A 16,159-nucleotide genomic window follows, 5' to 3' on the forward strand; every position below is an offset into this window, starting at 1 on the left:
ACCTTAGTACAATTCTGAACTCATAAGCAAAATGGAAAGTCCCTAGTCAGACTTAGAATTAGCTATTTTGAAGCAGCAACCCTTATTTATTTATATGTTGCTCCTAAGTAATAATATTATTCCAAGAAGAACTTTATCATAAACTCTAGTCCTCCTCCCAAGCCCTCTTAGATCCATGGCTAGATTCAGGAAATAAGCCAACAAGACTCGATCTTCCACTCTTATTTTCCCGCCTTCACTTTCAGCCATGCTCTCAGCCATGTGGGTTGTCTCATGCGTGGCTTTATCTCCTGCAGTGTGAGTAACAGAGCCAACTCTGGTCCACATGGCTCAGAAAAGTGGAATGAAAAAAGGTGATAACAGCTAATTTTGTTGCAAAACTCCCACAAGATGATTGCAGAGGAACCCCACTAAACAGAGGCAAGCTACCTGATCTACTCATTCCCTATCTTAATTGTTCTTATTCCTTTCTTTTCCTTTTTTGAGTCAAAAGCCTTCTAAGGGGGCCAGCCCCATGGTGTAGTGGTTAAGTTCAGCACGCTCCACAGCCTGGGTTCATGGGTTCAGACTCCAGGTGTGGACCTACACCACTCATCAGCCATGCTCTGTGGTAACCCACATATAAAGTGGAGGGAGATTGGCATAGATGTTAGCTTGGGTCTAATCTTCCTTAAACAAAAAAAGAGGAAGATTGGCAACAGATGTTAGCTCAGGGCTAATCTTTCTCAGGAAAAAAAAAAAAAAAAACTTCTAAGCATCTAATTCAATTTACAAGCATCCACCTAGAAACAATACTCATAAACACACAGAAAAAAGTGTGCTTACTATTTATCTGATTGCATTGGAAAGTGATCTCCTACACATAGTCAGAATACCAAAGCAGCATTTATAGAGAATTATGGCTTTCTCACTCTTCAAGAAGGTTGTACAATTCTTCTGGAATAAGAAATTGAAATATCATATTTGACATCACATCAATGACAATGTTTCATTTTAATGGCAATAAGAGGTAAAACCCTGATTTACAGTCTCTAATAGCAAATGGACTCAGAGCTCCTACAGCTCACAATCTCTCAAATGGGTAGGTATGTGTCAAGAAATACCAAAATTTGTATTACATCATTTCCCTTGTCCTCAAGTCAATGAGATTATCTTTGTTAAGTCCATATCATCAAGACTGTGTCAGCATTTTGTTTCAATTTTAAAGCCATCTGAACAAAAAGTGACCTTCATAAAAGATAATCCATTTTCTGAGTGTCTGTAGATTTTTGTCCCTAGAAACTCTCAAGACTGTCTGTCTCACTCCCAGTATTGGAAAATTCATGTTATTATTTGACTCCAGCAACCTCATTTAGAGTAGGAGCTTGACTAAAAAAGCTCATGGTTTTTCAGCAGCATCTTTAGGAGTAAATTCAGCATTTCAATCAAAAGATTTGCCTCCTTTATGGGAATAAGATATCAGCCATGATACAGCTAATCCTGGAATGAACTTCTCACTATCAATTTATTCTAAGAAGGGGTTTTCTTTTCTGTTAAAAAATTTTAAATAATTAACCAAACCAAATCACTTCTGAATCTCTTCTCTGGGTTACCAACAAACTTCTCTAATAGAAAAGAACTTCATGGTATGCTCTTCTATCTTGACAAAGATCTACTGAAAAGGCACTGATTTGGGTTCTTGGCTCTGAAGAAGTTGAAGACTTTCACAGGAGTAAAAGACCTCTTTTGGGATTGTTGGAAGGGCTGTTGACACCAAAACAGGCCCATGTAGAAAGCCTGACGTGCGGAGCATCTTTCCTCAGTGAAGCAGCAAAGGCTGAGACAGTGCCAACTTCACAGGTCCTCCATCTGTGCAGAGAATACCAAGACTTCCCATCCAATTCAAGTGGTATTTGGCATTGAAATGTTCACCATCTTAAAGATAGCAATGGCTTAAATGGTTTCCAAAGAGGGATCACCAAAAAGAAATACTTCTTTTGTGTAATTAGTCTACTTTCAAAGGATAAAATCAGGAGCTTGTTGCACTGAAAGATAAAAAATTTACCCAGCCACGTGCTTGAGGAAGATGGTGCAGTCTGTGGGTCCCTAAAGCCCTCCTGTGGCTTTCAGGGGTTCACAGACCACAGGTTAAGACTCTTGCACTATTCCTTCTCTTTGCAGCAGCCCTTTTTCCCTTTGGTATTGGACCTCACAGAAGACACTGCTTCTAGCACTCAGAGCGAAAAATAGCACCCAGACTGTTGGTGTCATATATGCTTCCTTAAACTGCGCTGTGGTCATTCAAGCTTGAAACCTTCCCATTCTAGTGTCTTCAGGCTCCTCTTAAATTAGTGGACACCCTTCTTCTTTACTCTTCAACTGTACTTGTCACTGATACTCATTCAGCAAATATTTATGGAGCACTTATTAGTGACTATGGGTTAGACACTGTGCTATGTGTTGGAAATACAGCAGTGAACAACACAGACCCACCCTGTCTTCAAGGAGCATGGATTCTCCAGCGCAAAATATTTACCAGGAAAAACAACTCGTACTCAAATTAGATACCACTGCTTCTTAATCTGTTGTACTTCCACGGTACCATCAAAGTGAATTGCAAAACATCTCAATACATATTTGCTAAATTAAGCAATCAACCAAATTAAATATCGGTTTGACATAAAGCTCAAACCAATAATGTAGAGAATATTTTGGAACAGTTTTGTTTACAATTAAAAAATTCAGTGCTCGTATGAATTCAACAAGTATTTCTGTGTGTGTGTGTGTGTGTTTTAAGTTGACAATTGTGGACAAGTTTTGTGCTTTAGTGGAGTTTGGGATTCCTCAGAATTTTTGAGGTTGCAGATGTCCAAGAGTCTTTTCTCTCATTGGTTTAAGTGCTCACAGATATCTCCATGCAAATGCTAAGGTCTTAGCTATTAGCTTCTTCTTTCCAATGTGGCAATTAAGACAGCAGCAAGCTAATGGATTTCTCTGCACTAACCAGAGAATGACGTAGGATAGCTTAACACTGAACGTACATCAATCCCTTATACTAATAACAAAGACTAACTTTTTCACTCCAGTTCTTTGTTTTTCTTCTGGATATTGCAAAGTCATCCTAACATTAGTCATATACTTGGTAAAAATTTGTGATATTTCAATGTCAGAATAAAAATAAAATCTTAAATATGAAATAATAGGCAAAATAAGGTCAAGGAACCAGAATTTTTTTATTATCTTTAACAAAACACCTACATATTCTAGAGAAGAAAGATGTATTCTCTCTAAAGATTTGCTTCCATATGAAAAATTTTCCACAGAAAGGAACAAAATAGAAATACTATATGAACATTTTTCTTAATGACCTATATTTATGATCTATTTATCTATTTATTTGGCCTTGTCAGGCAGAGAGTTTACAAAACATTTGGACAAGGAGTGTCTGAAAGCAGCCCAGGTCTTATAATATTTAGATTAGATATAATTTGAGAAGCACCAAAGCCACTCACCTAAAAATATTTTTCCTGTGAATTGCCATGTATCATGCTTAAATTCTCACCATTTAGCATGGAGTCTCTAGTCATCCCCAAGTCATATGGAAAAGAAATTTTATTTGAAAGTGTTTAAGTCATTATTGAATGACCCCTGAACACAGTTGTGTGAATTAGTTTACATGAGACTTCTTAGTCTCTTTGGAAACATGAAAACAGAATCCTGAAGGAACAAGATGGAAGGAAAGGTAGGCTCTGATGAGGAAAGGTGACAGAATGTTCTGGAATATAGGGAATGTAGGCTCAGCAGAAGGACCTTATGAAGGCAAAGGATATCTGTGCTTAACACTGTGAAGGAAAGGAAGCAAAAGAATATAGGCAATAAAGAGCAGTAGAAAGAGGTCGGGCCTGAAATTCCCAAGATGTAACTTCTAGTTCCAATGCTAGAATTTGATTTGGGATAAGTCGTTTCATTTCTATATTAGTCAGCTATTGCTACAATAATGCTGTGTAAACAATCACTCTAAAACTCAGTGGCTTATAATAATAAGCAGGCTGGCTTGGATTTGACTGATCTAGACTGGTCTTGGCTGGGCTTGACTAGGCCTAGCTCCAAGCTGCAGAGAGGCCCAACTGTGATCCACATGTCTCTCATCCTCCTTTGACCAATGGCTACCTGATGTCTGCTTTTCTTATGGCAAAATGCAGGATTCAAAGAGAGAAAGCAAAACCGTATAAGCATATTCCAACCTTCTGCTCATACCATGCTTGCTAACATCCCATTAGCCCCAAAGCAAGCCTTGTGTCAAGTCCAAGGGCAAGGGATAAGATTCTTCTGCTCACACAAAGCCAAACAAAGGTGTTGGCTATGATATTGCTACAGGTAGGAGGAATACTGAGACCAGCAACTCAATCTACCACAGCTCCTCTAGACTTCAATTTCTGCTGCTGTATGCTGAAGAAGTTGGCCTAGGTCAGTGGTTCTCAGACACTGCTCTAGTGACCAACTGCATCAGAATCACTTGGGAAAACATTTACAATATTAGATTCCCAGAGTTGGATGAGGTCTTAAAAACTGTGTTTGTCTACTGATTCTTAGGTGATTCTGATGCATGAATCTTGGCTAGATGGTCTCTTAGGCCACTGACAATTTTTTAAGTTGATGACCATAACGTTTATCTGGGGCTTCCCTAGGTACAAAAGTAGAGCATCAGATGACCTGCACAAGTAATGCTGCCTGACAAGGCAACTGATAGAAATCCATAAGCCCCAGATTCTCCCCTTAGTCTTCCCACTATGTAGATGCCTCCCGTAAGTGAGACAACCTGTGCTTCCCATTTTTAAAGGTTAACAACTGCTCCCCTCTTATCGCCGTGATATAGTTGGTTTTCTTGCCCACCTCCTATCCCCAAAGCAAACTCCTTGGCTGTTTCAGGATCCTTCCCTGTGTTCAGTGTTACATCTAGATAACAATGAGCATTGCAATATTTTCTAGTCACTTGCCTACAAAGAGATTTGTCCATTAAGCTAGGCAATATTAAAATTCTCATTTCATGAATTCTCATATTTTTCAGTTAGAAGACAGGCTAAAGAGGAAGTGTCCAAATTGAGATGAGAGCTTCCTTTCCTGGATCTTGAAAAAGATAAATGTAGAAATGAATTTCTCATCTAATTATTCATTCCTGTTTATATAGTCTTTAATGATATGTTTCCATGGCTACCAGCATTGTTAAATGCTGCCTGTGTTTCATTTTGCTTTGATGCTATTTGAGGTAGTATGCCAGTAGGAGAGGTTCACTTTTAAATGAAAGATGTAATTGAAGCATATATTTGATCCAAGGTTGAGTGTTCCTGTGAAGGAGATAGTGACCGTGACATTATTTTCTGTTTATATAGCTTTGTATAGTTCTTCTACTGATGTTCTGTTGGTGTACCAGGCAATAGGAAGGAAGAAAGGAAGGAAAGGAAGGAGGGAAGAAGAGAGGGAGGGTGGGATGGAGGAAGGAACCTAAACCACACATATTAAATTCGTGTGTACATTTCAGTACTATTACATATATTTGGTGACACTCATTTGGCCAAACTGTCAAGTAGGTGAGATTTTCTTCTCCCCTCACTGTCCCTCCTCATCAACCCCATGTGTACATGCCAAGGGCCAAAGCCTTCTTTCAAAAGTGAGTTGACTTCCGTTACTTCACCTCAGTGTGAATTTTGGTCCAAGTGCCACCTTTCCGGAGGTTGTCTGCTTTTGAAGCCCTAATTCTGGGTGAGAAACAAACAGCTTTGTCTCCTGCTAAAACAGTGTCAGGCATCCAGATCATGTAAGAATTGGGGGACAGTGCCTCAGAATGTGCCCTGCAGGGGGCAGCACACTTCATTTGTACGTCAGCGTTCTATCTGCAAACTGACTATTGAAGGTCGCTCGTTAGAAAATAGTGGCATCATATCAAGCAAGAAAATTAATCCGCAGGCACTCCTAAGAAATATTTACTTAGTACTCTTCTTCAGAAATGTTTGTAGATATATGTGTGTGTATGTATATACACACACACACATATGTATAAGTTTTGTAAAATAGATATAATTTTTTTAACAGCGCTGGCTTGGTTTTGCGGTAATCTCAGTAGGTGCTGGAGGAAGCCCACACCACTTAAATAGAGTCAGCCTTTCTTTTGCTTTGTTTCCCTTCTAAAAAGCTTTTTGGGTTTCTGACAGTTCTTAATGGAGAAAAAAGTAACCTCTAAATTTCTTTTCATTTTTTCTTATTTGAGAATGATACAGGTGTCAGAGATTTAAGGCAGTTTGGGCCGCTTTTTACTTGAACAAATTTAGGTTTAGCAGTTGGATTCCCAGGAGTCCCATGGCCATTCTGCTAGCTTGCCATGAGGATGATTTTGTTTACATAGAGGCTTTGCCTTCCAGCTTAAATCTGAGAACATGTTGATTCCTTTTTTTGTTTTTGTTTGCATCTAAAAATCAAAAATTGTTATGAGCAAAACCAAACTTAGAGGGTTTTATGGTTACCTTCTATATTTCCCATAGATTTTTATGGGTTATTGATTTCTAAGCTTGCAGAGAAATTGAGGTCACTTTTCTTTAGCAGTGGAAGATATGGAATAACTATTCCATAAAATCATGAAATTTTTTAAGCTGTGTTCACCCAGGTATAAGAAAATCTGTAAAGCTCAAAGCTTTTAATGTTTTTCATTTATATTCAGCCATCCTTTTGATGGTATTGCAAGCCAATTAAAAATAAATTCTCCTCTTTTCTTGAATTCATATGACTGCATTTTCCTCCCTAATTTTTGAAGACTGCCTACTCTACCTGTGCTATAGTTCCTGGATGAATCATTTTCTTTTTCATAAGCTGCCCTCTTCCAGATAATGAGAGCTTGGCATTTTAAATGTCAACCTTTAACATGTGGCATGATTGGCTTTTTTCTCAGGATCATAAAGTAACTGTTAAGCTAACCTATTTTTATCCAAGAAAGCATGGGTGCTGTTTTGTAGAGTGCAGTCTAAACTGGGAGTCAACAACCTATGAGAGACAGTAACCTCCAGAAAACCTCGGGAGGATATTTCAAGCCTAAACATAAAGGGATAGAAAACATCATCATTAGCATGGCAAGTCCACATTTTATTCACTCTTCATCGGGGGGGGGGGGGGGGGGGGGAGGGGGGGTTGACCTGCTTTAACATCCATATTTAAGACACAAATCAGAGATAAAACTGGAAGCATAGTGGCAGGTCTCTTAAAGATAGCACTTCATTTTATTTCATTTACTATCACGTGAAGCTGTAGTTTGTTGTTGCTATCACAGATAAGTGTGTGTGTGTATGTATATATATATGTATGTATTTATATATGTACTTTAGCAAGTCCATCACATTTCTCACAGGTGCAGTTATCCCCCTCTGAGTCATCTTAATGATGGGAAGTCACATATAGGAGGACACCTGCCCCATAATATCATCCTCCTGCAATCTGTTACCTTCTAAGATACAAAGTCTTCTGGGAGGAGCCACAGCCTGGAAGATGTTAATTACAGGCAAATGAGTGAAACAAGGAAGAAAAAGAGGTGTCTGGCTGCCAGGAAAGCTAAAACTTGAAAGAGAAAAGAAATTATGGGGAGGTACGAGTACACCACAGACAAACGCTGAGTAATAGACTCTAGCACTATAAAGACACCTTTTCTTTACAGTTGCTTTTACTGGATTCCAGACAGGCCATCATCCCTCCTTGGTCTGTGTACCACCAGGGCCATGGGGCTACCAGCTTCCAAGTTGAACACCTCTCTCACTGGAAGGCTCTATTAGAATTTTTTTTCCTTCTGCTAGATTCTGCTTCTGCCATCTGAAGCTTAATTGAAGAGCCCTTCTTATATTTGGAATCCTCTCGTGGTGCTGGTCAGGACGATAGGCCTCATTTATGAGTCCACATTGCATAAATGGCTCAGAGCAGGAGGCTCTGAGAGAGAACTGACTTCAATCCCAGCTCTGACACAAAGTAGCCATGTAGCAAAGTAGCAAAGTAGAACTACTACATATTGTACATATAAAAACTGAATTTTCCTCATCTGTAAAATGGGATAATATTGCCTCTTTCTCAGTGTTATCTTAACAAATATACAGAATAATTTATCTACAGCACTTAGCCATTGCACAATGAACACTCATTTGATTAATAAATGAGTTTTACAGATTTATTAATGAATTAAACCAAGTCTACGTAGGCAGAGTATAAGAGCAGGTTGCTCTTTGACGACAGAAAGTTAGTCCCTGCAACTCACATCTTGCCTCCAAATTAAGCATCTTTGGATTCTATCAATTTCTGCTCAATATACCCTTTTCAAGGGCATCCTTAACTTTTCCACTCAGAGTCATCTTGCGTAGTGGCCCAAAAGATAAAACAAATGCTTGGTGGAAAAAGCAGTACAAGTCTGGGTTATACGAGTCTAGGAACCAGGTCACCAGGTTCTTGTCCCAACCCTACCATTAATAAGCTGTGTTCACTGACAAGCCATACCCAAATCTAAATCCACCAGTCAAGAAATACAAACAGGAAACAACATACAGTTAGGGAAAAGAATACCTACCTTCACATAACTAAATGAAGCATAGAGATGAAACGTACAATGACAAAAAAGGGGCCCAAACTGTGTTGACATTTACCACTGAACATAGAGGCTGAATCTCATTAGTAATACCCAGTTGTGCTTATGAAATAATTGTGGGTAATGTAGCTATTTATTCCTGTAATACCTTTTGGTGATTCATTTTAAGTCACCAAGAATAAAAGCTCTGTGGCGTCCTAAAGAGTCTGGAGGCTGCTGAAACCCACACTTGTAACTCAGTTTCTATCAGCTGGTGTTTCTCTAATGTGCAAGCAGAGAAGTACTCAGGCCTTTAGAACAAGAATGTACTTTAAATTCTATTTATAAATTATATGTGCTTTGCCATTAAATAAGCTAGACCAACCCAAGCACATTATTATTTAAGTTCCCCCATCAGGAAGCCTTTTATTTAATTTTTGTAAATGTTTCTCTTTGAGACGGGCATGCTAATTGTTGGCATATCCTAAATCTAATGAGTGGCTGGTGGACAAAACTGTCTTATTGTGCCCAGTAGGTGTGAAGGGTGACTATTCTGTTTTGTGTTAGGATTATTGCTGTGAAGAGGATCTTGACCTGATTTAGGTTTGATGTGGTCCATTTGTTTCTCTGTTAGGTGTTAGATTCAAATTCTTGCTGTCTGTGAAGACAGGAATAAGATAGTCACGGAAAAAGGAAAAATGAATGTAATACTAGATCTTATGCTTCTAGGAATGTACAATCTAATTAGAAGGATGAAGAGTCGCTCAGCGTAACAAAGCATTGGTTTAGGAGACTTGGGTTCTTGTTTTGCTTCCATCTCTATTTTTGTGACCTCAGGTGAGTCACCAGAACTCACCAGGCCTCAATTTCCTTGGTTATAGAGTTGTGTGACTTTAAAATAATATCTTAGATCCCTTTCATATTTTTAGTTCTATGCTGATGGGACATGAAATAAAATTTTGCTACAAAATATGAATGACTAAAAATTAATACAGGATAAATTTTAGGCATTAAATGCTGAAGTTATTCAGCTAATGGAAACATCATATATAATCAAAACCTTAATCCTACCCCTACCCAGACTGGATAGTGGACAGCAGTGCACACACTCTTACACATAATATATAGAGATATATATATATATATATATATATATACACATGTTCTAAAATTCTATAGCATTCACATACACTTCAAAACTAAAGTAAATTAAATACTTTAGAATTTAAAATGATATTTATTAGGACTGTTTTTAAACAGGACGGGTTGCAAAAGTAGAGAATTCAAAACAACTATATAAAAATTTCCTTACCTTGGTACAAGTAAACTGTTCATAAAATCTTTGGTCATTTTCAGACAATGCAAATAAAAATTTAAATATCTTTATTCAAACTACATGAAGATATCTATAACTTTCACGTCAGTAGGCTGATAAATGTAATGGCAAAGCTGCCAATTATTCCCTTCTATTAGAAAAATACAGAACTCACAGTGAAGGCTGTTTAATAAAAAACTCCTATAAAAATCCAAGGTAATATTTCAGCATTAAAATGTTGATCATCAAGGCAAGGGCAAACAATCAATTATTACATATTTTATTCTGACATACCGTTACATTAACAAAGTCAACGTAAGAAATGGCAATCCTGGCTCTTGCATAAATGAAACAGTGAATAGGTTTATTCAAGGAAAGTCTCAAGGTAAGATATTCTGCTCTTTAGGAAAATCTGCTCTTTAGGTTAATTCTAAATTTCAAGAAAATTGAAATCTTTCCAATTAAATCTACATATGTTTAAATGGATTAAATTTGCAAAATATTTCTCATGAAATTTTATCTTTCCCTTTTCTAGAAAGTTCTAGTCATCATTCAAAATTGCATCATTATTAATGTAGTAACAAAGTGCCATATTAGCCACTAAAGGCTAAAGTCTCCCATGTCAATCATTTATAACCTTGCTTCCTTTGAATCTAATAGTGTTAACTCAAAATAAAACAGTCATAATATTCATGCATTAGTAGTACCTTCTTAGATGGATTTTATGGATTAAAGGAAATAGGATATATGAAAGCATTTATCACACTGCTAAATGAAGAGTTATTTTATCTCTTTAAATACCACTTTCTTTACTTTTTTTATGATACATAAGGCTTAGCAGAAAAGAAAGACTACGAGGGAGATTCCAATTTTCCTTTATTATTGTTTGCATATTAGGGTAGACTAACTGCTACAACAAACAACTCCAAAATTCCAGTAACTTAAAACAATAAAAGTTGATTTATCTCTCAAACTGTAGTCCAGTGTGGGTGTTCCTGATTGGTTCTCCTCCAGTCAGCAACAGGAGGACCCATGCCGATTCCATTGTGTAGCTCCATCTTCCTCCATGTCCTAGGAGCCCTCTGTCTTCAGGCAGCTGATACTGAAAGAAAATATAGGGACGTCCTAGGCAGGGCTTTATGGGCTAAGCCTGGAAAGGGTATCATTCCTGCCTACATTCCATTGGCCCACACCCAACCACATGGCCACATGTAACTACAAGGGAGTCTGAAAGATGCCTAACCATGTGCCCAGGATATACATACACATCTACATTCCAAAATTCTGTAGCGCTCACATGTACTGCAAAACTAAAGTAAATTAAATATTTTAGAATTTAACATGATATTTTTATTACTGTTTTTAAACAAGAGGGTAAAACCGGGAGATAAAACCATAATTTTCAAAAGAGAACGTGGAATATAATAGTTGAAGTCCTAATTCTGAATTCTATAAAATTAAAAAGCTGTTCACCCTTAGAAAAGTCACTTAAACCTCTCCAAATCACTTTAGTCATCTCCAATTCAGTGAAGTGGGCTGGAAAATTCCCAAGGTTCCTTCCAGATCCAATCTTGTAAGTAAAGCAATTTACTGCAATTATGGTCAGCCCTGATATTGGGAACATTAAAGGAATAATTTGATAATAATCCATAATAATTTGATCACATTTTCTAATTAGAAGTGACAGGACTTCTACTTACTGAATCACCACGACTGGACACATAGTTAAAAGGTTACAATTTGTCCAAATCCTCCAGCAAAAAGATAGAGGGGGAAAAGTCATAATATCATCATCCTGAAAATGGTTGAAGTTTATAGTTTCTGCCAGATTTATCCTGGGCAACTTGAGTGCTCTTAAAAATTTACCAGGAAGAACCAACCTCTTGGGTTTAGAAGAAGGAGATGAATTTTGTTTCTTTCTTTTTTGCTAGTCGTCTTTTCCCTCTACTTTGATTCTTTTCCTTTACCATTGATGGAGTAGCTCTCTCCCCCTGTCTCTCCCATGGTCTTTCTTGTTATACAATCTTCCTGAGCAAGTTGATTTCTCAGGTAGCAAGTAATTCTTTTGGCTTAGCTAAAGTACAAGGAGAAATTATTATAAGCTACTATTTGGAGAGGAAATGAGTTCCCCACATACACTCTTTGTTTATGGAACTATAAGCTTTAAACTTGATAAATATGAGGCTAACAACAAAGAGTTATTAGGACCCCCAAAGGTAAACACCTAATTTCAAAGCTTCTTTTTCTGTAACAGCAGAGAAAGCATAATTAATACTAGTGCACACTTAACAACAGGACACGTGGACTGATTGTTTTCCCCATTCTCTACATGACACTAGAGAAACTCACACATTGGGAAAGAATGACTCAATTGCAGAAAATTTTTGTCAAATTAAAAACTATCGTTTGCAATCCACCTTCATTTTTAGGACTGCTTACTTTTTTACAAGCTTTAATTCCTCTTCTGGGCTCTTCCTCTATTTTCAAAATGAAGAAAAATCTTTGATGGTAAAAAGTAAATTAAAATCTATATTTTAATATCTATGACTATTACAAAATATTCCAGTTTTCAAAAACACAAGTATAATTTTTCATATTGCACATATTAGACTCTTCATGAAAGATAAGCCCAACTCTAAATTACCAAATTATTGCCATCACAAAATGGAAACCTGATATTTTGGTGTCTAACCCAAAACAATAAAAGATTCCCATTATTTTAACTAGGCTCATTTTTTTCTAGATTGTTTCGCTAATGAGTTATTCAATAATATTCCAGAAATGTTATCTATATAAAATGTTACCCCAGTCCTTTACAAGAGCAATGCAGACAGGTTCAGTGCCTCAAGCTTGTCTATCTCCAGAAGAACAAAAAATATTAATACATTAAAACACCTCAAGGATGTGTCAGGATCTGGTACAAGCATAATCTGTGTTCTCATTTCTGCTCTATATTGCGATATTTCTTCTTGGGGCTATAGTAACTTCCTTTGGGAAAATATCTCCATGGAGACTTCAAACAAAACAACTCTTATTCTTCTGTAGACACTTTACTCATTCACTTCCTTACCCATCTTCAAGATGGGGGGCCGAGGCCACAAAAGAACCCCATTTCTATTGACTCTGCGTGGGGAGGGAGGTTGCACTCCAGCACATGCCCTCCTGAGTAGAGAACTCTGTGAAAGCCTGAAGGCAGGGCCTTGAGCATCAAGCCAAGAATACAGAGCCTTAAACAAGCAGATCAAGGCACCACACAAAAACTACGTTGTTCCACTTGCAAAACAACTGGTGTAGGCTCTTGGGCACAAGCTATGAGATGGCTAAGCAAAGCTACCCTGCCAGCAGTCACTTAAGCTGCCAGCAGTTGGAAAAGAAATGGGACGGAGAGAGTGTTTTCTTCTGTCCTGGCCTTACTGGGATACTATTAATGTCCTTCTCGAAACAAACTAGAGGATTAAATACCTTCACTAAATTTTTTGATCCAGAATTTAAAGCAAAATACTCTTCACCAAGATGTTCAGAGGGAGCATCCAAAAAGCCATTTGGGTGTTAGCAACTGTTATGGGCTGAATTGTGTCCCCCTAAAATGCATATGCTGAAGTCCTAACCCTGTGCTGGAGATTGTGATTGCATTTGCAAATAGGGCCTTTAAAGAGGCAATTAAGTTAAAATGAAGTCTTTAGGTGGGCCTTAATCCAACATGACTGGTGGCTTTATAAGAGGAGATTAGGATACAGACACACACAGAGGAAAAGGCATGTGAAAAACACAGAGAGACGCTACACTGCCATCTACAGGCCAAGGAGAGAGGCCTAAGAAGAAATCAACCCTGGGGAAACCTTGATCTCAGATTTCTAACCTCTGGAACTATGAGAAAATAAATTTCTGTTATTTAAACTATCCAGATACTTTCTTACGGCAGTCCTAGCAGCTAATACAGGAACGAATAGCTTATAAAAGGCAGTAAAGTCAGATCGTGACCTTAAAACAGAGATCTGGCATAGCTTCCCTCTTCACACATCACTCCACACGCATCTAGGTATGAGTGCTTACTTCTTTGGCCTGGACAGGCCATCCAAGGATTGGTTCCAGCAGCAAAGATATGTAAGCACGAAGCTGGAGAAATTCTTCTCCTACTCCATATAAAGGATCTTTATTTTTGCTGGAGGACCAGAATCTGGTGCCTAAACACCTTGTTTGGGTTCTTAATCCACATCTCTGGATTCCATAACTGCTGCCTGCATTACCCTTGTTAGCCTTCCAAATTGGCATCCAGGCCTCAGCATGCAGGCCCTGCTGCATGCTCACAATTCGTTGCTACCTCCGTCGGAGTACTGACTCTGGGTTTGGCATCACAGTCATGTTCTTTGTCCCCCTTTCGGTTCCTCAGACCTGGAAAGGACAGTGTTGTGGGCAATGTAACTTCTTTCACTTAGCTATTTAGAAATTATCCCACAACAGATTTAAAATGTAGATTAGGAAATTTACATAATTTTTTACTTAAAATCTCAGATAAATCCAGAAAATTCTTGCAAAGCTGCTCTTCTACACATAATATGGATGATCAAAGAGGCTATCTGAAGTCAATGAGGAATGCAGTGGGCAATGAACAAGTAAAATTAGGCTTCTCAGTTTAAAATCAACTCCTTATGGCTTTTGATATCAATCTGAAACTTATTCACAAAATTCTATGCAGATAATAATATAAATTGCTATTTGTTAAATGATTTTTTCTTTGTTGCAAAGTTCAAATCTGTTATTTTTTCCTCTTGGTTGTTGGCACTCATAGTCATTAGAAAAATAATTTATTCTTATAAATAAATACAGATTTTTATAATATGCTTTTATGCTATTTTCAGAAACGAGATAACTATAAACACTTCCACTTTTTATTCAATGTTCAAGGCTCATTAGAAGGAAAAGTTGTAGGAAAAGAATAAATCCTTTTTAAAACTTTACATACCTTTCTTCTTGGTCTGTTTCAAATAGTAATGGACCTAGTTAAAACAGGAAGCCCAGGGTGATGGCAGGCTTCATCAAGAATGGTACATGAGCAAAGAAAATTTAAAGAAATTCTTAAACAGCCGAATCCAAATCAAATGGCTCTTGTGATCTGGAGGGAAGGGAAGCTTTGCTGGGAGGAAGCGGAGAAATGTTCTTTTTATTCTAAAAGGCTTACTCAGGTATGGGAGGAAGAAAAAAACTTGGTTTGTCTAGTTGGTCATGTTATTTATAGAAAAATTCTTAAATCTAGATATTTCAATTAGTTTCTTAAAGTACAAATTGCTCATCAATGTCTGTTCTTGAGCAAGATAATTATGTTAAACTTAAGAATTTGATTTTTAAAATCAAGTGAAAAGTGACACCTTAGAAAACAGAATTTTTATTTTTATCTTAAAGCAAGCTCAGATTAGAGGTATCTGTTTACAAACTTTCTTCATTTAACTGGTTTTCTTAATATGAAATAGTATTTCCAGAACTAATTAAAATTTCATTCTAATGAATATTCAAGACCAAAATGTTATCTTTGCAGTACAGTATATAGACTTTTAAATCATCCATAAAGGTAATTATGTTTTTTTACATTCTTAAAGAACTATATATTGTTATTGATGCCAAATGAGTTGTTTGCTTCCTCTCAGGCTATGCTTGAAGAAGCCATCACCAGAGCGGAATCTTTCTCGGTTATGTACACACCATTTGCAACAAAAATCAGAGCTGATAAAATAGAAAAAGTAAGAGAAGTTTTCACAAAAACTCATCCTGCATATGTGGAATATATCTATACAGGTAAGATTCAATGTCTTTAAGTTATCAGCTGATACTTTATTTCCATTAAAACAATGCAGGGCCATGTCTGTTTATTTGTTTATTGTTGCAGTTTTAGAGGTATGTTGTTTTAATCTGATAAGTTGAAAGGGGAAGTTATTTTAAGGTTTTAAGTAGGGCTCGCTGTATGGGTCTAGCACAATATTCCTTGTGCCATCATGTTTCTATATTTTAAGAAAAGGAATAAAACTTAGAAATGCTAAGATTTTAAAAAGTGAAGGAATAACCTGTGGTGAAATGGCACCTTTCTCCATATCCTTCGTCAGTAAGCTAGATGATTATAGTATTTTCCTGAAAATGGACTTTCTTTTCCCAGTGCCTGCTATTTCTACTTTCTTTCCTCCATCCACTTCACACAGCAAAGCTGTCATCCAGATCTCCCTCTTTCCTTGTGTTCCTGAATCACTGGCTTCCAAATGGGGTCTGGATAGCCAAGTGTACACGGAGGA

The 16,159-nt window shown here is 37.3% G+C and overlaps 1 protein-coding gene across 1 annotated transcript in view; it reads left to right on the plus strand.

Annotated features, from left to right (window-relative positions):
- The window catches only part of SPATA16 (spermatogenesis associated 16), a 198,464-nt gene that overhangs the window by 119,989 nt on the left and 62,316 nt on the right, over positions 1–16,159 (plus strand). Inside the window, exon 5 of the mRNA XM_046657802.1 lies at positions 15,524–15,671. Coding sequence (XP_046513758.1) covers positions 15,524–15,671 — 148 coding nt within the window. The remainder of the gene's footprint in view (positions 1–15,523; positions 15,672–16,159) is intronic.

The sequence above is a fragment of the Equus quagga genome, chromosome 4 (genome assembly GCF_021613505.1).
Source record: "Equus quagga isolate Etosha38 chromosome 4, UCLA_HA_Equagga_1.0, whole genome shotgun sequence".
NCBI classification, from domain to species: Eukaryota; Metazoa; Chordata; class Mammalia; order Perissodactyla; family Equidae; genus Equus; species Equus quagga.